Source organism: Dendrobates tinctorius, unplaced genomic scaffold (assembly GCF_039654945.1).
Source record: "Dendrobates tinctorius isolate UK_male_01 unplaced genomic scaffold, ASM3965494v1 ptg000196l, whole genome shotgun sequence".
NCBI lineage: Eukaryota > Metazoa > Chordata > Amphibia > Anura > Dendrobatidae > Dendrobates > Dendrobates tinctorius.
Window position 1 is genome coordinate 23,229,460 of NW_027361863.1, and position 22,036 is coordinate 23,251,495.

General features: G+C 43.7%; 1 protein-coding gene across 2 annotated transcripts in view; it reads left to right on the forward strand.

The window, feature by feature from the left end:
- CFAP58 (cilia and flagella associated protein 58) overlaps positions 1-22,036 on the forward strand; it is a 96,761-nt gene that overhangs the window by 62,371 nt on the left and 12,354 nt on the right. For both annotated transcript variants that reach the window (XM_073553064.1, XM_073553063.1), the window contains exons 12-15: positions 65-205; positions 5,714-5,937; positions 12,838-12,949; positions 14,345-14,449. In XM_073553064.1, the coding sequence (XP_073409165.1) occupies positions 65-205; positions 5,714-5,937; positions 12,838-12,949; positions 14,345-14,449 (582 nt within the window). The remainder of the gene's footprint in view (positions 1-64; positions 206-5,713; positions 5,938-12,837; positions 12,950-14,344; positions 14,450-22,036) is intronic.

Below are 22,036 nucleotides of genomic sequence, written 5' to 3' on the forward strand. Positions count from 1 at the left end.
GGGGTAACATTGATCAGGCGTTACTCGCTGTGTAACCGACCATTATATGTCTTTCCTATCTCAGGCCGAGCTGCAGAAGATGAAGCAGCAGAGCATCGAGGCCAAACAGTTCATCGAAAACCAGGAGGCGGAAGAACGCAAACTATTGAAGATAATCTCCGAAGCGGACGCCGAGCGTCTCCGACAGAGGAAGGAGCTGGACCAGGTACGGCCGTCAGCACTGGACACATTCTCGCACTTTATGAGGACCATTAGTGTCGTCCACAGAAGTTCCTACACAATCCTCTGCTGAGGATTTTCATGTAGTAAGAAGGATTTTTTCCGTAGTTCTGAATGGGGATTTTAAATGCCTCCTTCACACTGAGTACAGGTCTATTAAAGTAAGGGGGTCCATGAGGTCAGGCGTGACAGATTCTGGGCTCAGCTGTAGAGACCCCACAAATTTCTAAGGCGTGTCAGTGAAAAGCTGCCGATGTTTCTCGTAGTGATGAGCGAATGTGCTTGGATAAGGTGTTATCTGAGCATGCTCGGGTGCTAACCGAGTGTCTTCGGCGTGGCCAAAAAATGTGTTAGCGTTCCCGCGGCTGCATGTCTCGCGACTGTTCGACAGCAGCAACACCTGCAGGGATTTCCTAACAGGCATTCGAACATCAACAGGACATGCAGCCGCGGGGACTCAAAATATTTTTCGAGCACACTGAAGACAATTGGTCAGCACCCGAGCATGCTCAGATAACACCTTATCCTGGAGCGTTTGCTCATCACTAGTCTCTCGTCTTTCCCAATAAATAGACATTGAGGAAGGAAACACTATGGGCATCATTTATAATCTCCGAGCACTGATGGCACAAGCCACACACATTTTCTTTCACATCTTTTATAATATGCATGGAATAAATGTAAACCACATACCATCTCATGCTCCGGGCTTCATGGGGTTAAAACCAAGTCCGAACTTGGTGGCTTTACAGACGTGAATATCAGAAATGATTGATTGGACTGAAGACACCAGGGAATATAGAAAAATTGCAGCACATCACAGGGTTAATCAATAATGCAAATTGTTCAAACTCATTGGAAGAAATCACCACGATCTGTGTACATACATTACATTACTGATCCTAAGTTACCTCCTGTATTATACCCCAGAGCTGCACTCACTATTCTGCTGGTGCAGTCACTGTGTACATACATTACATTACTGATCATGAGTTACATCCTGTATTATACCCCAGAACTGCACTCACTATTCTGCTGGTGCAGTCACTGTGTACATACATTACATTACTGATCCTGAGTTACATCCTGTAATATACTCCAGAGCTGCACTCACTATTCTGCTGGTGCAGTCACTGTGTACATACATTACATTACTGATCCTGAGTTACATCCTGTATTATACTCCAGAGCTGCACTCACTATCCTGCTGGTGCAGTCACTGTGTACATACATTACATTACTGATCCTGAGTTACATCCTGTGTTATACCCCAGAGCTGCACTCACTATTCTGCTGGTGCAGTCACTGTGTACATACATTACATTACTGATCCTGAGTTACATCCTGTATTATACCCCAGAGCTGCACTCACTATTCTGCTGGTGCAGTCACTGTGTACATACATTACATTACTGATCCTGAGTTACCTCCTGTATTATAACCCAGAGCTGCACTCACTATTCTGCTGGTGCAGTCACTGTGTACATACATTACATTACTGATCCTGACTTACATCCTGTATTATACTCCAGAGCTGCACTCACTATTCTGCTGGTGCAGTCACTGTGTACATACATTGCATTACTGATCCTGAGTTACATCCTGTATTATACCCCAGAGCTGCACTCACTATTCTGCTGGTGCAGTCACTGTGTACATACATTACGGATCCTGAGTTACATCCTGTATTATAATCCAGAGCTGCACTCACTATTCTGCTGGTGCAGTCACTGTGTACATACATTACATTACTGATCCTGACTTACATCCTGTATTATACTCCAGAGCTGCACTCACTATTCTGCTGGTGCAGTCACTGTGTACATACATTACATTACTGATCCTGACTTACATCCTGTATTATACAGGGCTGTGGAGTCGGAGTCGTGGAGTCGGAGTTAGTTTTGGTTGGAGTCGGAGTCGGTAGAAATGTCCCGACTCCGACTCCAGCTTTAAAAAAAATGTATTAATATTACATAATTGAACTTTCATATGAATTTTATAAATGTTACTCAAATATATATGTTCTATCAAACTATGAACAACAGTGATAAGCAGTTCTGCTGCAGATAGAGACATTTCTTACTTCTTGTGTGTCACTGTTCTCCACTGCCCTTATCTAATCTTATACTTGGTTAACCTCATGCTGCCCCAACCCCCCTACTTACAATGTATGAAACTGAAAGTGAAAATGTGTTGCAAATTCTTAGTAGTAAAGCTCCTCCTCTAGACTAGATCATACTAGGTGTGCGTCTTCCAAGCATCTCACAGCTGCCTGCTACTCAGAAGAGGAAGACTGTAAGAAGTATTATCCTTTCAACAAACTTTGCATCAGTTAACTGTGAGTACATGAGGAATAATAACACTATTACTGACCACTATATCAGTTGTACGACCTGGCAATAATTTTGTACAATTGTTTTTAGGAAAAACAATTGTCATTTGGATTGTGAATGCAGAATTAAAAACCTGAGAATGTCAAAGAAGCATCACATTAAATCAGCTGTATTTGAACATTTCACCATCACTCAAGATAGAAAACATTATGTCTGTCAGTGTATGACAAATGATCCAGACGAAAACAAATGCTGTGAAGCCAAGATGAGTGCATATTCAGGCAAAGATAAAAATGCTCCTACCAGAGCTTCTAATCTAAAGAGACATTTACAGCGCTTTCATCCAGAAGTACTGAAAGCAGTGGATGAGAAAGACTGCATCCAAACCAATGAACCAGTGCCCAGCTCTTCTAGCCAAACAAAGGAGCAGAGAACTTTGCAGCCATCAGTTGCAAGATATTTTGTCAGTGACAAAGTTACTGTGACAATGACAGTAGATACATTTAAAAACAGATCATAGAGCTTGTTGTAAAGGATAGTGTGCCTATTTCATTATTTTCACGACCAGCTTTTATGTGTCTGAATGGGGAAATGGCCCGCAAGCTTGGTGTTTCTCTGGAGAGAGAGAGTATTAGAAAATTAGTAATCGAAGAAGCTTTTAAACAAAAGGAAGAACTTAAAAAAACTCTCAAGGGACGCTTTCTGTTTCTTAAAATGGATGCCTGCACACGTCACAGAGTGAACTATTTGCCATCAATGTCCGATTTGTTTGTGACAAAAATGAAATAGTTACCAAGACATTGGCAGTAAAAGACACCAAAGCTCATCACACCAGTGAGTTTCTCCAGGTCTTGGTGGAAAAGGTTCTGCAAGACTATGAACTTAAAAAAGAGCAAGTTCTTTCTGTCGTAACTGACAATGCTTCAAATATAAGTACTATTAAGCTAATGAATGAGAGTAATGATGGTGACCAGCAGCTAGAAGAACATTCTGGGTCCACAGACACAGAAATGTTTGAAATAGAGGAACACAGTATTGTAACTGAGGAGCAAACTGAAGTTGCTTCAGATGAACAGCAACATGATAGTTTAGATGATCTTGTTGAAACTGTGTCAATATGTTCTTTCATTCATCACATGCGCTGTGTTGCGCATACGCTACAGCTGGCTATAAGAGACAGTCTGCAAGAAGGACATGCTGCTGCACTGATTGGCAAGGTGAGAAAATTGGCTACTGTTGCCAGAACCCCTAAAGTTGACTCAATTTTGAAGAGACGTGCTGGAAAAGGGGCAATTATTGATCAAGCCACACGATGGGGCAGTACTTACTTAATGATTCAGCGCTTGGTTGAACTGAAAACCTTTCTTGTAGACATGGCTAACCCTCAACTGACGCTAAATGAAAGTCAGTGGAATCAGGTGACTGAGCTGGAAAAATTGCTAGAGCACCCATTTACAGTGACTAAAAAATTACAAGCAGAGGACTTAACTCCAGGTATTTTCTTAAAGGAGTGGAAGAACCTGATGTTTCGCCTGTCCCAAAGAGGAGGGTTAATTGCAAGTGGTATTGCTACATCAATGAAACGGAGAGAGGAGCTACTATTACAAAATAACATTCTTTTGGCAGCTGTTTATGTAGACCCAATGCATCGGATTCTTCTAGATGATCAACAGCTAAGTAAAGGAAAAGAAGCTCTGTTTGAAATAGCAGTAAGGATGAAAGGGTTGCAGAACAGTCAGGAGGAACAAGAAGAATTTGGTCGTCCTGCCACATCTTCACCCTCATCATCAACTGATGAAGAATTTAATTTCGAATAATATTTGGATCACAAGGACCGTGCAAAGCGTTCCCACATAGAAGAAGAGTCATCCCCATCAAGGAACACAGCCAGTACATTTCAGCAGAATTTTTCATGTGCACTAAAAGAAATTGAGAAATTTGACCGTTCATCAAAAATAACAGTGCAACAAGCGATTCCTCTGTAACCTGACATTGTCAGAGGTGTTGCCCGAGTGGTTACTGCTTTGCCACCAACACAAGTTAGTGTAGAGAGGTTGTTCTCTGCTCTCAAAATAATTAGATCAGATTTGAGGGCATCCATGAAGGAGGATCTGACAGAGGCAATACTTTTTCTGAGGGCAAATTTATAGATTTCTTCTTATTAACTGCATAAAAGTGTTCATTGCATATTTACTTACAGTTTAGAAAAGTTTATAAAAGTTATTTGCTATATTCTAATTGTATTCTAATAAATGTAGTTTTTGCTCTAAGTGGTCTGATTACTTATATGATGGTGAGAAACTGAATAAGCACGATGTTTAATATTTTACTACAGTAAATTTGTTGTTATGAATTGGCCATTTATGAAGGAGTCGGAGCCGGAGCCTGATAAAATCCAGGAGTCGGAGTCGCAACTGTGGCTTACCGACTCCACAGCCCTGGTATTATACTCCAGAGCTGCACTCACTATTCTGCTGGTGCAGTCACTGTGTACATATATTACATTACGGATCCTGAGTTACCTCCTGTATTATACTCCAGAGCTGCACTCACTATTCCGCTGGTGCAGTCACTGTGTATATACAGTACATAACTGATCCTGAGTTACATCCTGTATTATACTCCAGAGCTGCACTCACTATTCCGCTGGTGCAGTCACTGTGTATATACAGTACATAACTGATCCTGAGTTACATCCTGTATTATACTCCAGAGCTGCACTCACTATTCTGCTGGTGCAGTCAGCGTGTACATACATTACATTACTGATCCTGAGTTACATCCTGTACTATACCCCAGAGCTGCACTCACTATTCTGCTGGTGCAGTCAGCGTGTACATACATTACATTACTGATCCTGAGTTACATCCTGTACTATACCCCAGAGCTGCACTCACTATTCTGCTGGTGCAGTCACTGTGTACATACATTACATTACTGATCCTGAGTTACACCCTGTATTATACTCCAGAGCTGCACTCACTATTCTGCTGGTGCAGTCACTGTGTACATACATTACATTACTGATCCTGACTGAGCAGTTTACATAATTTCTTAAGTTTAAGAACTTGTTACACAGGACACATCTGTCCTCGGTGCTCTCACATTTGCCGGCCATGCTGCAGCCATCCTTTCTGATATTGACTACATTATTGCAGGTGATTGGCGAGAGGGACATGTTGGGCACCCAGCTGGTCCGGAGAAATGATGAATTGGCCTTACTGTACGAGAAGATCAAAATCCAGCAGTCCATTCTGAACAAAGGGGAGAGTCAGTACAAGCAAAGGGTGGAGGACATCAGACTCCTGAAACTGGAGATTAAAAAACTGAGGCGGGAAAAAGGAATATTGTCCAAAACGGTGGCCAATGTGGAAGACCTCAGGTATTAACCCCTCCATCCATGATGATGGCGGTTTCCATATCCTGTCAGTCATCACCTTTACTGAAGCTGCTACAGTCCTATGTTAAAGTTTGGGCACCCCTATTAATGTTAACCTTTTTTCTTTATAACAATTTTGGTTTTTGCAACAGCTATTTCAGTTTCATATATCTAATAACTGATGGACTCAGTTATATTTCTGGATTCAAATGAGGTTTATTGTGCTAACAGAAAATGTGCAATCTGCATTTAAACAAAATTTGACCGGTGCAAAAGTATGGGCACCCTTATCATTTTCTTGATTTGAACACTCCTAACTACTTTTTACTGACTTTCTAAAGCACTAAATTGGTTTTGTAACCTCATTGAGCTTTGAACTTCATAGCCAGGTGTATCAAATCATGAGAAAAGGTATTTAAGGTGGCCACTTGCAAGTAGTTCTCCTATTTGATTCTCCTATGAAGAGTGGCATCATGGGCTCCTCAAAACAACTCTCAAATGATCTGAAAACAAAGATTATTCAACATAGCTTTTCAGGGGAAGGATACAGAAAGTTGTCTCAGAGATTTAACCTGTCAGTTTCCAGTGTGAGGAACATAGTAAGGAAATGGAAGAACACAGGTCCAGTTCTTGTTAAGCCCAGAAGTGGCAGGCCAAGAAAAATATCAGAAAGGCAGAGAAGAAGAATGGTGAGAACAGTCAAGGACAATCCACAGACCACCTCCAAAGACCTGCAGCATCATCTTGCTGCAGATGGTGTCACTGTGCAGCGGTCAACAATACAGCGCACTTTGCACAAGGAGAAGCTGTATGGGAGAGTGATGCGAAAGAAGCCGTTTCTGCAAGCACGCCACAAACAGAGTCCCCTGAGGATTGCAAAAGCACATTTGGACAAGCCAGTTACATTTTGGAAGAAGGTCCTGTGGACTGATGAAACAAAGTTTGAGTTGTTTGGTCATATAAAAACGCGTTATGCATGGAGGCTAAAAAACACAGCATTCCAAGAAAAACACTTGCTACCCACAGTAAAATTTGGTGGAGGTTCCATCATGCTTTGGGCTGTGTGGCCAATGCCAGCACCGGGAATCTTGTTAAAGTTGAGGGTCGCATGGATTCAACTCAGTATCAGCAGATTCTTGACAATAATGTGCAAGAATCAGTGACGAAGTTGAAGTTACGCAGGGGATGGATATTTCAGCAAGACAATGATCCAAAACACCGCTCCAAATCTACTCAGGCATTCATGCAGAGGAACAATTACAATGTTCTGGAATGGCCATCCCAGTCCCCAGACCTGAATATCATTGAACATCTGTGGGATGATTTGAAGCGGGCTGTCCATGCTCGGCGACCATCAAACTTAACTGAACAGGAATTGTTTTGTAAACAGGAATGGTCACAAATACCTTCATCCAGGATCCAGGAACTCATTAATAGCTACAGGAAGCGACTAGAGGCTGTTATTTTTGCAAAAGGAGGATCTACGAAATATTAATGTCACTTTTATGTTTAGGTGCCCATACTTTTGCACCGGTCAAATTTTGTTAAAATGCAGATTGCACATTTCTTGTTAGTACAATAAACCTCATTTGAATACAGAAATATAACTGAGTCCATCAGTTATTAGATATATGAAACTGAAATAGCTGTTGCAAAAAACAAAATTGTTATAAAGAAAAAAGGTTAACATTAATAGGGGTGCCCAAACTTTAACATATGACTGTATATAACTAATTTCATACCAACCCTTTGCACCATGTACAAGAATATAACTACTATAATACTGCTCCTATGTACAAGAATATAACTACTATAATACTGCCCCTATGGACAAGAATATAACTACTATAATACTGCCCACTATGTACAAGAATATAACTACTATAATACTGCCCCCTCTATACAAGAATATAACTACTATAATACTGCCCCCTGTGTACAAGAATATAACTACTATAATACTACCATATACAAGAATATAACTACTATAATACTGCCCCTATGTACAAGAATATAACTACTATAATACTGCCCATATGTACAAGAATATAACTACTATAATACTGCTCCTATGTACAAGAATATAACTACTATAATACTGCCCCTATGTACAAGAATATAACTACTATAATACTGCCCATATGTACAAGAGTATAACTACTATAATACTGCCCCTATGTACAAGAATATAACTACTATAATACTGCCCCTATGTACAAGAATATAACTACCATAATACTGCCCCTATGTACAAGAATATAACTACTATAATACTGCCCCTATGTACAAGAATATAACTACTATAATACTGCCCCTATGTACAAGAATATAACTACTACAATACTGCCCCATGTACAAGAATATAACTACTATAATACTGCCCCTATGTACAAGAATATAACTACTATAATACTGCCCCTATGTACAAGAATATAACTACTATAATACTGCCCCTATGTACAAGAATATAACAATTATAATACTGTCCATATGTACAAGAACATAACTACTATAATACTGCCCCGATATACAAGAATATAACTACTATAATACTGCTCCTATGTACAAGAATTTAACTACTATAATACTGCCCCTTTGTACAAGAATTTAACTACTATAATACTGCCCCTTTGTACAAGAATCTAACTACTATAATACTGCTCCTATGTACAAGAATATAACTACTATAATACTGCTTCTATGTACAAGAATATAACTACTATAATACTGCTCCTATATATAAGAATATAACTACTATAATACTGCTCCTATGTTCAAGAATATAACTACTATAATACTGCTTCTATGTACAAGAATATAACTACTATAATACTGCTCCTATATATAAGAATATAACTACTATAATACTGCTCCCTATGTACAAGAATATAACTACTATAATACTGCCCTCTATGTACAAGAATATTACTGCTATAATACTGCCCCTATGTACAGGAATATAACTACTATAATACTGCCCCTATGTACAAGAATATAACTACTATAATACTGCCCCTATGTACAAGAATATAACTACTATAATACTGCTCCTATGTACAAGAATATAACTACTATAATACTGCCCTTATGTACAGGAATATAACTACTATAATACTGCCTCTGTGTAGAAGAATATAACTACTATAATACTGCCCCGTATGTACAAGAATATAACTACTATAATACTGCCCCTATGTACAAGAATATAACTACTATAATACAGCCCCTATGTACAAGAATATAACTACAATACTGCCCCTATGTACAAGAATATAACTACTATAATACTGCCCCTATGTACAAGAATATAACTACTATAATACTGCCCCTATGTACAAGAATATAACTACTATAATACTGCCCCTATGTACAAGAATATAACTACTATAATACTGCCCCTATGTACAAGAATATAACTATTATAATACTGTCCATATGTACAAGAATATAACTACTATAATACTGCCCCTATGTACAAGAATATAACTACTATAATACAGCCCCTATGTACAAGAATATAACTACAATACTGCCCCTATGTACAAGAATATAACTACTATAATACTGCCCCTATGTACAAGAATATAACTACTATAATACTGCCCCTATGTACAAGAATATAACTACTATAATACTGCCCCTATGTACAAGAATATAACTACTATAATACTGCCCCTATGTACAAGAATATAACTATTATAATACTGTCCATATGTACAAGAATATAACTACTATAATACTGCCCCTATGTACAAGAATATAACTGCTATAATACTGCCCCTATATACAAGAATATAACTACTATAATACTGCCCCTATATACAAGAATATAACTACTATAATACTGCTCCTATGTACAAGAATTTAACTACTATAATACTGCCCCTTTGTACAAGAATATAACTACTATAATACTGCTCCTATATACAAGAATATAACTACTATAATACTGCTCCTATGTACAAGAATATAACTACTATAATACTGCTCCTATGTACCGGAATATAACTACTATAATACTGCCCCTATGTACAAGAATATAACTACTATAATACTGCCCCTATGTAAATGGATATAACTACTATAATACTGCTCCTATATACAAGAATCATAGAATCATAGAATCATAGAGTTGGAAGGGACCTCCTGGGCCATCTGGTCCAACCCCCTGCTCAAAGCAGGATTCTACTATAATACTGCCCCCTATGTACAAGAATATAACTACTATAATACTGCCTCCTATGTATAAGAATATAACTACTATAATACTGCCCCTATGTAAATGGATATAACTACTGTAATACTGCTCCTATATACAAGAATATAACTACTATAATACTGCCTCCTATGTACAAGAATATAACTACTATAATACTGCCCCTATGTACAGGAATATAACTACTATAATACTGCCCCCTATGTACAAGAATATAACTACTATAATACTGCCTCCTATGTACAAGAATATAACTACTATAATACTGCCTCCTATGTACAAAAATATAACTACTATAATACTGCCCCTATGTAAATGGATATAACTACTGTAATACTGCTCCTATATACAAGAATATAACTACTATAATACTGCCTCCTATGTACAAGAATATAACTACTATAATACTGCCTCCTATGTACAAGAATATAACTACTATAATACTGCCGCTATGTAAATGGATATAACTACTATAATACTGCTCCTATATACAAGAATATAACTACTATAATACTGCCTCCTATCTATGTACAAGAATATAACTACTATAATACTGCCTCCTATGTACAAGAATATAGCTACTATAATACTGCCTCCTATGTACAAGAATATAACTACTATAATACTGCCCCTATGTAAATGGATATAACTACTATAATACTGCCCCTATGTACAACAATATAACTACTATAATACTGCCTCCTATGTACAAGAATATAACTACTATAATACTGCCTCCTATGTACAAGAATATAACTACTATAATACTGCCTCCTATGTACAAGAATATAACTACTATAATACTGCCTCCTATGTACAAGAATATAACTACTATAATACTGCCGCTATGTAAATGGATATAACTACTATAATACTGCTCCTATATACAAGAATATAACTACTATAATACTGCCTCCTATCTATTTACAAGAATATAACTACTATAATACTGCCTCCTATGTACAAGAATATAACTACTATAATACTGCCTCCTATGTACAAGAATATAACTACTATAATACTGCCCCTATGTAAATGGATATAACTACTATAATACTGCCCCTATGTACAAGAATATAACTACTATAATACTGCCTCCTAGGTACAAGAATATAACTACTATAATACTGCCTCCTATACAAGAATATAACTACTATAATACTGCCGCTATGTAAATGGATATAACTACTATAATACTGCTCCTATATACCAGAATATAATTACTATAATACTGCCTCCTATGTACAAGAATATAACTACTATAATACTGCCTCCTATGTACAAGAATATAACTACTATAATACTGCCCCTATGTAAATGGATATAACTACTATAATACTGCCCCTATGTACAAGAATATAACTACTATAATACTGCTCCTATGTACAAGAATATAACTACTATAATACTGCCCCTATATACAAGAATATAACTACTATAATACTGCTCCTATGTACAAGAATATAACTACTATAGTACTGCTCCCTATGTACAGGAATATAACTACTATAATACTGCCCCTATGTACAAGAATATAACTACTATAATACTTCCCCTATGTACAAGAATATAACTACTATAATACTGCTCCTATGTACAGGAATATAACTACTATAATACTGCCCCTGTGTAGAAGAATATAACTACTATAATACTGCTCCTATGTACAAGAATATAACTACTATAATACTGCCCCTATGTACAAGAATATAACTACTATAATACTGCCCCTATGTACAAGAATATAACTACTATAATACTGCCCCTATGTAAATGGATATGACTACTATAATACTGCTCCCTATGTACAAGAATATAACTACTATAATACTGCTCCTATGTACAAGAATATAACTACTATAATACTGCCTCTATGTAAATGGATATGACTACTATAATACTGCTCCCTATGTACAAGAATATAACTACTATAATACTGCTCCTATGTACAGGAATATAACTACTATAATACTGCCCCTATGTACAAGAATATAACTACTATAATACTGCCCCTATGTACAAGAATATAACTACTATAATACTGCCCCTATGTAAATGGATATGACTACTATAATACTGTGCTAATTCGCTGTGATACATGTAATGCGAGATTCAGTGTAGCGGTTTTATGACCTTGATCAGAGGTGGCGGTATTATTCTATACGCCGCCTCCCACCTTCTTACAGTTACATTTGGTGGTTGTGATGAAGGGGGGAGATTCACATTCTGTGGGAAGTTTGAGAAGTGTCAGAGGTTTCTTGTCCTAAATAATTCATCCGGATAGCGCAGCGTTTGCAGAGTCAACCTTTCCACAGCTGGATAATTGGCTTCTCCCCCTCCCGCTGCTGGTGCGGGGAAGCCTCACCTGCAGGACCTTGTTCGGGATGACTTACTGGCAGCTTTTTACAGCAATGAATGCCTTATTATTTGTGTGCAGAGGAAATTTGCATACCGCCCGTTTCTGCCATAATGACCATGGTGGTTTGTTCTTAAAGGGCACCCGACATTACTGTGTGTTTTTTATGTTGCATCTCTGCAGCCAGGTGTCAGGCGTACGGCACGATCCTGTTGGCTGGATAAGTGGGAGGAGAAATGATTTGTATTTGTCCAGTATTAATTTGAATATCTGACTCCTCCCCACTCCGCCTTCCATGGCTTTATTGTCTGTCATTGGCGGTTGTATCCAGGCGGGAGGTGTATCACATGCAGAAGGAGCTGCTGAGGGAGCGGACGCGCTGCCGAGCGCTGGAGGAGGAGCTGGAGAACCCCATGAATGTCCACCGGTGGAGGAGACTGGAGGTAACAGCTGGGATTGTACAGGGAGCTCGACGTCACCTTTCCTCTAAATGACCCAAAAAATGACAAAAAGCGAATGACGCGCTGTTATGGGGGATCTGCGGATGATGCGCTGTTATGGGGGATCTGCGGGTGACGCACTGTTATGGGGGATCTGCGGGTGACGCGCTGTTATGGGGGATCTGCGGGTGACGTGCTGTTATGGGGGATCTGCGGGTGACGCGCTGTTATGGGGGATCTGCGGGTGACGCGCTGTTATGGGGGATCTGCGGGTGACGCGCTGTTATGGGGGATCTGCGGGTGACGCGCTGTTATGGGGGATCTGCAGGTGATGCGCTGTTATGGGGGATCTGCGGGTGACGCGCTGTTATGGGGGATCTGCGGGTGACGCGCTGTTATGGGGGATCTGCGGGTGACGTGCTGTTATGGGGGATCTGCGGGTGACGCGCTGTTATGGGGGATCTGCGGGTGACGCGCTGTTATGGGGGATCTGCGGATGATGCGCTGTTATGGGGATCTGCGGGTGACGCACTGTTATGGGGGATCTGCGGGTGACGCGCTGTTATGGGGGATCTGCGGGTGACGTGCTGTTATGGGGGATCTGCGGGTGACGCGCTGTTATGGGGGATCTGCGGGTGACGCGCTGTTATGGGGGATCTGCGGGTGACGCGCTGTTATGGGGGATCTGCGGGTGACGCGCTGTTATGGGGGATCTGCAGGTGATGCGCTGTTATGGGGGATCTGCGGGTGACGCGCTGTTATGGGGGATCTGCGGGTGACGCACTGTTATGGGGGATCTGCGGGTGACGCACTGTTATGGGGGATCTGTGGATGACGCGCTGTTATGGGGGATCTGGGGATGACGCGCTGTTATGGGGGATCTGCGGATGACGCACTGTTATGGGGGATCTGCGGGTGACGCACTGTTATGGGGATCTGCGGGTGACGCGCTGTTATGGGGGATCTGCAGGTGACGCACTGTTATGGGGATCTGCGGGTGACGCGCTGTTATGGGGGATCTGTGGGTGACGCACTGTTGTGGGGGATCTGTGGGTGACGCACTGTTATCGGGGATCTGTGGATGACGCACTGTTGTGGGGGATCTGCGGGTGACGCACTGTTATGGGGGATCTGCGGGTGACGCGCTGTTATGGGGGATCTGCGGGTGACGCGCTGTTATGGGGGATCTGCGGGTGACGCGCTGTTATGGGGGATCTGCGGGTGACGCGCTGTTATGGGGGATCTGTGGGTGACGCGCTGTTATGGGGGATCTGCGGGTGACGCGCTGTTATGGGGGATCTGTGGGTGACGCGCTGTTATGGGGGATCTGTGGGTGATGATCTGTTACAAGGTACGTGCTGGCATTTTCACCATTTCCCCCTTTCTCTCCGTCTCCAGGCCAGTGACCCCAGTTCCTACGAGCTGATCCAGAAGATCCAGACCCTCCAGAAACGTCTCATCACTAAGACGGAGGAGGTGGTGGAGAAGGAGCTGCTGCTGCAGGTGATCCGCCATGCTTTACCTCGCCATTGTTATCCGTCTGGATGATTAGACGATCATTAGAGGGCCGCGCTCGTCGGCTGCAGCAGATGTGGCCGCCGTCTCTTGCGCTGCTGACTGCGAGACCCTCACATCTGACGTTCCGTTACGCCTCTGCCGCGTGTAGGATGGGGGCGACGTCCGCGCCACAAAGGGAACTGGCGCGATAATGGCGTCGGCGGAGTCCTGTTACCATTCATTATAGCTAATGATCGGGAGTCTGCGTGCAGAGACGGGAGCGATGCGGAACTGAAGGGTTAACTCTCACCTCTGCGCACACACACTGTGACACTGTGAAGTTTTCTGGTTTTTCTCCTGTAGGCTGTCAGTCCTGGTGCGGCCTGTAGGTGGCGGAGGAGTGCAGCAGATGAGACCTCCATCCCTCCTTACTCCAAGTCCTGACCCTCGTCCGTGGGGAGGGTGGCAGGGTGGTCTCACTGGAAGGAGCAGCGTCTCACAGCAGCACAGAGGGTTTCAGGAGTGGAGTTTGCGGATCTGTTTGGCGCAGCGGTCTGTGTGCGCAGCGTTTGATCCGCAGGCGTCCTGCTTCCATACATTTCGCACGCATGCATCGTTTCGCTGTGTGTGGCGCTGTCCGGCGAACGCAACATGTTGCATTTTATGAGGCGTCAAAATCTGTCAAATATGCGCAGGCACGCGGATGAGTGCGCCAGAGAAACACATTACTGCCCGTGGGAACGCATTGGAACCCAAGGACATGACAATGCGCACGAGACACGCCCACGAGACACGCCCACGAGACACGCCCACGAGAGACGCCCACGAGAGACGCCCACTGGGGGTCTGGTGTCACATCGAATGCAAACTCAGCATGTCTGTGCCCGTCATGTGTAAGATTATGCGCATAAAAACCGCTGCGTACACTTGTTTTCATGCTCTCGCAGATGATAAGCTGCGGCTAATGTGAACCTAGACACCGGGGACGGTGTGATGGAGGAGCGGCAGCAGCACCGAGGATTTCAGAGGTCAGCAGTGCTAATCAGGAGGAAGAGGCAGAAGGAGAGGAGCAATCCCATGTTACAGAACATGATACAGTGTTACTGATCACGGGGAGCAATGATCTGATGTGACGTGATACAATGTTACTGATCACGGGGAGCGATGATCTGATGTGACGTGATACAATGTTACTGATCACGGGGAGCGAGGATCTGATGTGACGTGATACAATGTTACTGATCACGGGGAGCGAGGATCTGATGTGACGTGATACAATGTTACTGATCACGGGGAGCGAGGATCTGATGTGACGTGATACAATGTTACTGATCACGGGGAGAGATGATCTGATGTGACGTGATACAATGTTACTGAACACGGGGAGCGATGATCTGATGTGACGTGATACAATGTTACTGATCACGGGGAGCGATGATCTGATGTGACGTGATACAGTGTTACTGAACACGGGGAGCGATGATCTGATGTGACGTGATACAATGTTACTGATCACGGGGAGCGATGATCTGATGTGACGTGATACAATGTTACTGATCACTGGGAGCGATGATCTGATGTGACGTGATACAATGTTACTGATCACGGGGAGCGATGATCTGATGTGACGTGATACAATGTTACTGAACACTGGGAGCAATGATCTGATGTGACGTGATACAATGTTACTGAACACGGGGAACGATGATCTGATGTGACGTGATACAATGTTACTGATCACGGGGAGCGATGATCTGATGTGACGTGATACAATGTTACTGAACACGGGGAGCGATGATCTGATGTGACGTGATACAATGTTACTGAACACGGGGAACGATGATCTGATGTGACGTGATACAATGTTACTGATCACGGGGAGCGATGATCTGATGTGACGTGATACAATGTTACTGAACACTGGGAGCAATGATCTGATGTGACGTGATACAATGTTACTGATCACTGGGAGAGATGATCTGATGTGACGTGATACAATGTTACTGATCACGGGGAGCGATGATCTGATGTGACGTGATACAATGTTACTGATCACTGGGAGAGATGATCTGATGTGACGTGATACAATGTTACTGATCACGGGGAGAGATGATCTGATGTGACGTGATACAATGTTACTGATCACGGGGAGCGATGATCTGATGTGACGTGATACAATGTTACTGAACACTGGGAGCAATGATCTGATGTGACGTGATACAATGTTACTGATCACGGGGAGCGATGATCTGATGTGACGTGATACAATGTTACTGAACACGGGGAACGATGATCTGATGTGACGTGATACAATGTTACTGATCACGGGGAGAGATGATCTGATGTGACGTGATACAATGTTACTGAACACGGGGAGCGATGATCTGATGTGACGTGATACAATGTTACTGATCACGGGGAGCGATGATCTGATGTGACGTGATACAATGTTACTGATCACGGGGAGCGATGATCTGATGTGACGTGATACAATGTTACTGAACACTGGGAGCGATGATCTGATGTGACGTGATACAATGTTACTGAACACGGGGAGCGATGATCTGATGTGACGTGATACAATGTTACTGAACACGGGGAGCGATGATCTGATGTGACGTGATACAATGTTACTGATCACGGGGAGCGATGATCTGATGTGACGTGATACAATGTTACTGATCACGGGGAGCGATGATCTGATGTGACGTGATACAATGTTACTGAACACGGGGAGCGATGATCTGATGTGACGTGATACAATGTTACTGATCACGGGGAGCGATGATCTGATGTGACGTGATACAATGTTACTGAACACTGGGAGCGATGATCTGATGTGACGTGATACAATGTTACTGAACACGGGGAGCGATGATCTGATGTGACGTGATACAATGTTACTGAACACGGGGAGCGATGATCTGATGTGACGTGATACCATGTTACTGAACACGGGGAGCGATGATCTGATGTGACGTGATACAGTGTTACTGAACACGGGGAGCGATGATCTGCTGTGACGTGATACAATGTTACTGAACACGGGGAGCGATGATCTGATGTGACGTGATACAATGTTACTGAACACGGGGAGCGATGATCTGATGTGACGTGATACAATGTTACTGATCATGGGGAGCGATGATCTGATGTGACATGATACAATGTTACTGATCACGGGGAGCGATGATCTGATGTGACGTGATACAATGTTACTGATCACGGGGAGCGATGATCTGATGTGACGTGATACAATGTTACTGATCACGGGGAGCGATGATCTGATGTGACGTGATACAATGTTACTGAACACGGGGAGCGATGATCTGATGTGACGTGATACAATGTTACTGATCACGGGGAGAGATGATCTGATGTGACGTGATACAGTGTTACTGATCACGGGGAGCGATGATCTGATGTGACGTGATACAATGTTACTGATCACGGGGAGCGATGATCTGATGTGACGTGATACAATGTTACTGATCACGGGGAGAGATGATCTGATGTGACGTGATACAATGTTACTGATCACGGGGAGAGATGATCTGATGTGACGTGATACAATGTTACTGATCACGGGGAGCGATGATCTGATGTGACGTGATACAATGTTACTGATCACGGGGAGAGATGATCTGATGTGACGTGATACAATGTTACTGAACACGGGGAACGATGATCTGATGTGACGTGATACAATGTTACTGATCACGGGGAGCGATGATCTGATGTGACGTGATACAATGTTACTGAACACGGGGAGCGATGATCTGATGTGACGTGATACAATGTTACTGAACACGGGGAGCGATGATCTGATGTGACGTGATACAATGTTACTGAACACGGGGAGCGATGATCTGATGTGACGTGATACAATGTTACTGATCACGGGGAGCGATGATCTGATGTGACGTGATACAATGTTACTGATCACGGGGAGCGATGATCTGATGTGACGTGATACAATGTTACTGAACACGGGGAGCGATGATCTGATGTGACGTGATACAATGTTACTGAACACGGGGAGCGATGATCTGATGTGACGTGATACAGTGTTACTGAACACGGGGAGCGATGATCTGATGTGACGTGATACAGTGTTACTGAACACGGGGAGCGATGATCTGATGTGACGTGATACAATGTTACTGAACACGGGGAGCGATGATCTGATGTGACGTGATACAATGTTACTGATCACGGGGAGCGATGATCTGATGTGACGTGATACAATGTTACTGATCACGGGGAGCGATGATCTGATGTGACGTGATACAATGTTACTGAACACGGGGAGCGATGATCTGATGTGACGTGATACAATGTTACTGAACACGGGGAGCGATGATCTGATGTGACGTGATACAATGTTACTGAACACGGGGAGCGATGATCTGATGTGACGTGATACAATGTTACTGAACACGGGGAGCGATGATCTGATGTGACGTGATACCATGTTACTGAACACGGGGAGCGATGATCTGATGTGACGTGATACAATGTTACTGAACACGGGGAGCGATGATCTGATGTGACGTGATACAATGTTACTGAACACGGGGAGCGATGATCTGATGTGACGTGATACAATGTTACTGAACACGGGGAGCGATGATCTGATGTGACGTGATACAATGTTACTGAACACGGGGAGCGATGATCTGATGTGACGTGATACCATGTTACTGAACACGGGGAGCGATGATCTGATGTGACGTGATACAATGTTACTGAACACGGGGAGCGATGATCTGATGTGACGTGATACAATGTTACTGAACACGGGGAGCGATGATCTGATGTGACGTGATACAATGTTACTGAACACGGGGAGCGATGATCTGATGTGACGTGATACAATGTTACTGATCACGGGGAGCGATGATCTGATGTGACGTGATACAATGTTACTGATCACGGGGAGCGATGATCTGATGTGAAGGTATTGATGCCGCCATCGTTCACATCACCAAGGAGCTGATTTCCTGATCATCTCCACAATGAATCAATGTGAGGCAGACGGCGGTGGTGGTCGGGCCGTCCGCTTCCCCCGCCCCTGTCCAGATGCCCCATTGTAATTCCTACAATCGCATGAAGCGGACGAGTAGCCGGTCTGCAGCAGACAAAAAAAAGGCTTTTAATGAAAGTCCCAGAGCGGCGCACTGAGCGGCTATCAGCGCAGCGAGCGGCGGAGCAGCAGCAGAGCAGGCCGGAGATTTAGCTGTGAATTGTGCGCGGCGCTCTGAGCGGTCGGCCGGGGAGCCATTGTCGCTCTATTCCTTCTGCTTGTTTGTGTAAGTGGCGCGGTGGCAGAACGAGACGCCGCTCGGGGGCCCGCGGGCGTCCGGCTCTGGAAACACCGACCATTGTGCTTTACTCTCCGTCTGCCTCCTTCAGCTCAGCGAGTTTCCTATTAAACAACTTGGCACCGATCCGAAGCCCCTTACTAAGAACGCCTCCGCCGTGCCAGCGCTCCGCGTCCTCCTCCGTCACCTCCAGCTGGCTGCTGCGGCCGGAGCTGTTCTCCCCATCCATCCATATTGCCCCTCGCTGTACGGATTTCTTCCCGCCGCCCTTTGTCTCCCAGCGGGATTGTTGGCAGCGTGTAGTGCCCGGCGGTGCCAAGCCTCGTCCTGCTGGCCGCTCCTGCTCTCCGATCTGCCCAGACCGCCCTTCGTCCGCTCCTGCACAGCCTGATAATCGTCTGCGGAGCCTTCTTAGCCAGCGGCGTCAGCATTTTTAACCCTTTCCCTCCCAATAAATAAAACCGTTCAGAATTATCCGTCCTGTGTATACATGGGGACTCATGTAAATGATGAACCATTGGGGGGTCTGTCCTCCAAATTCATAAATGCACCATGGATGTGTGTACAGGTAAGCTGCAATACCAGGGACATCCTGTTAACAGAAGTGGCGCTGTTTCTAATGCAGAAATTTCACTTTTTAATTTATCGCGTTGATGAATCACGTCCCCGGTGACGTCGGCACTGAGTACGGAGCAAATTACCGGCGATGCAAACCTCAATAATGAGGCTGACTAATCATGTATAGAGGGGTCGAGAGCCACGAGGGGCGGAAAACCAGGTGCAGGGACGTCGGGAGGCCGCTGGCGTCATTCCCCTGACCGTCATGTGTAACGTATAGGTGACTATTGCAGCTCCGCATACATGAAAGAGCGCGGGCCCGTAATGGGTTCACAGGACCGCCGCCGCTCTCTAGCCATTAGCGACTGTCCTCTGGAGTGGTGGGACAGGGGCTCAGTCTGTGGCACAGTTTTCCTTGGCAGCATAGTGATTTCTGCAGCAGTCACAGTTTAGCGCCCCCCGCTGGAGGTAAAGAAAATCTGAAATACTGGAACTTTGCTGGACTGCGATCAGAAGCCATTTGATATTTTCAAGCAACTTTGCCCTATCGCATAGGGGCATGAAAACCTGCTGCTCGCTGCATCCATGGACTGCGGCACCGTTTGCTGCCCTACAAGTCTTACTCCAGCAGGGACTGGAATTGGATTTTCGGCAATTTGCATCAGAGGTGAACGCCACTCGTCTGGCGCTCCTGACGCCACTTCATGACTCGGGAGTGTCTGACTCCTCACCAAGACCAGCAGGACCAACATATATATATATATATATATATATATATATATATATATATATATACACGGGTGATCAAGGGACCACAGATGGGGATCCATAGTCTCAAAAGTGTCCGACTTTTTCCTGTTAAGAAGGAAGAGCAGCTCTGGAGCACAAACTGCTGAAAAGTCTGAAAAGTGAGGAGAGAACCCTCTTGGACGTACATAGTTAAATCTTCCAAATACGCGATTTGACCAAGAAATAGAGGAATGTTGTTTTTTTTGGTCCCTTTGTAAGAAGCGGCTGGTTCGGCTGTAATGGACGGGCTGGCGCGTCGTCAGCAATTCACCGATACAGAACCCTGCGCTCCTTTTGTTGCCGGCCAGGAGGACACGGCTGCCATCTGAGCCGTCGGCGTCTTCTCTTTGTTCCTTACATTGGGGGAATCGCTCAGAAGAAAGCCACCAATAAAGCCGACGCTCGGGTCGCGGGCAGAAGCTAGCGGGCGGACGCTCCATTTCCTAAAGTGTTGTTATGAGTGATCTCTCATTCAGAGGAGCGGCGGCTCGTGATCGTTTTCCCTGCGAGGAGCCAGATGTCCGTGTCCTGAGCGGAAAATGGAAGAAGTTCTTAAAGGAAACTTCATCCAAGCAAAAATTCCGCTTCACGTTGTGGCGGCTCGTTAGGGGGAACTTCCCACGCCATAGTGAGTGTTCTTGTAGGTGACATGTTGGCCCGATGTCACCTAGGTACGTTCAGGTCGTGACACTATACCACCTGCCGGGAGCGCAGACTACTCTGGCCCCAGATCCATGCCTGTGCTTTAGTGCTAGGAATTGAATGGATAATTTTATGGCATCTTGGACCTATTGGTAAATTTGTTTGTGCCTAAATCAGCAGTAGACACAAATTTTGTACATTTGGAAGATGTATTATTAGACAAAAGTGTCATCATCCTCACCTTCCAGCATCCTATACGTTCTGTCACTCCTGGTGAAGT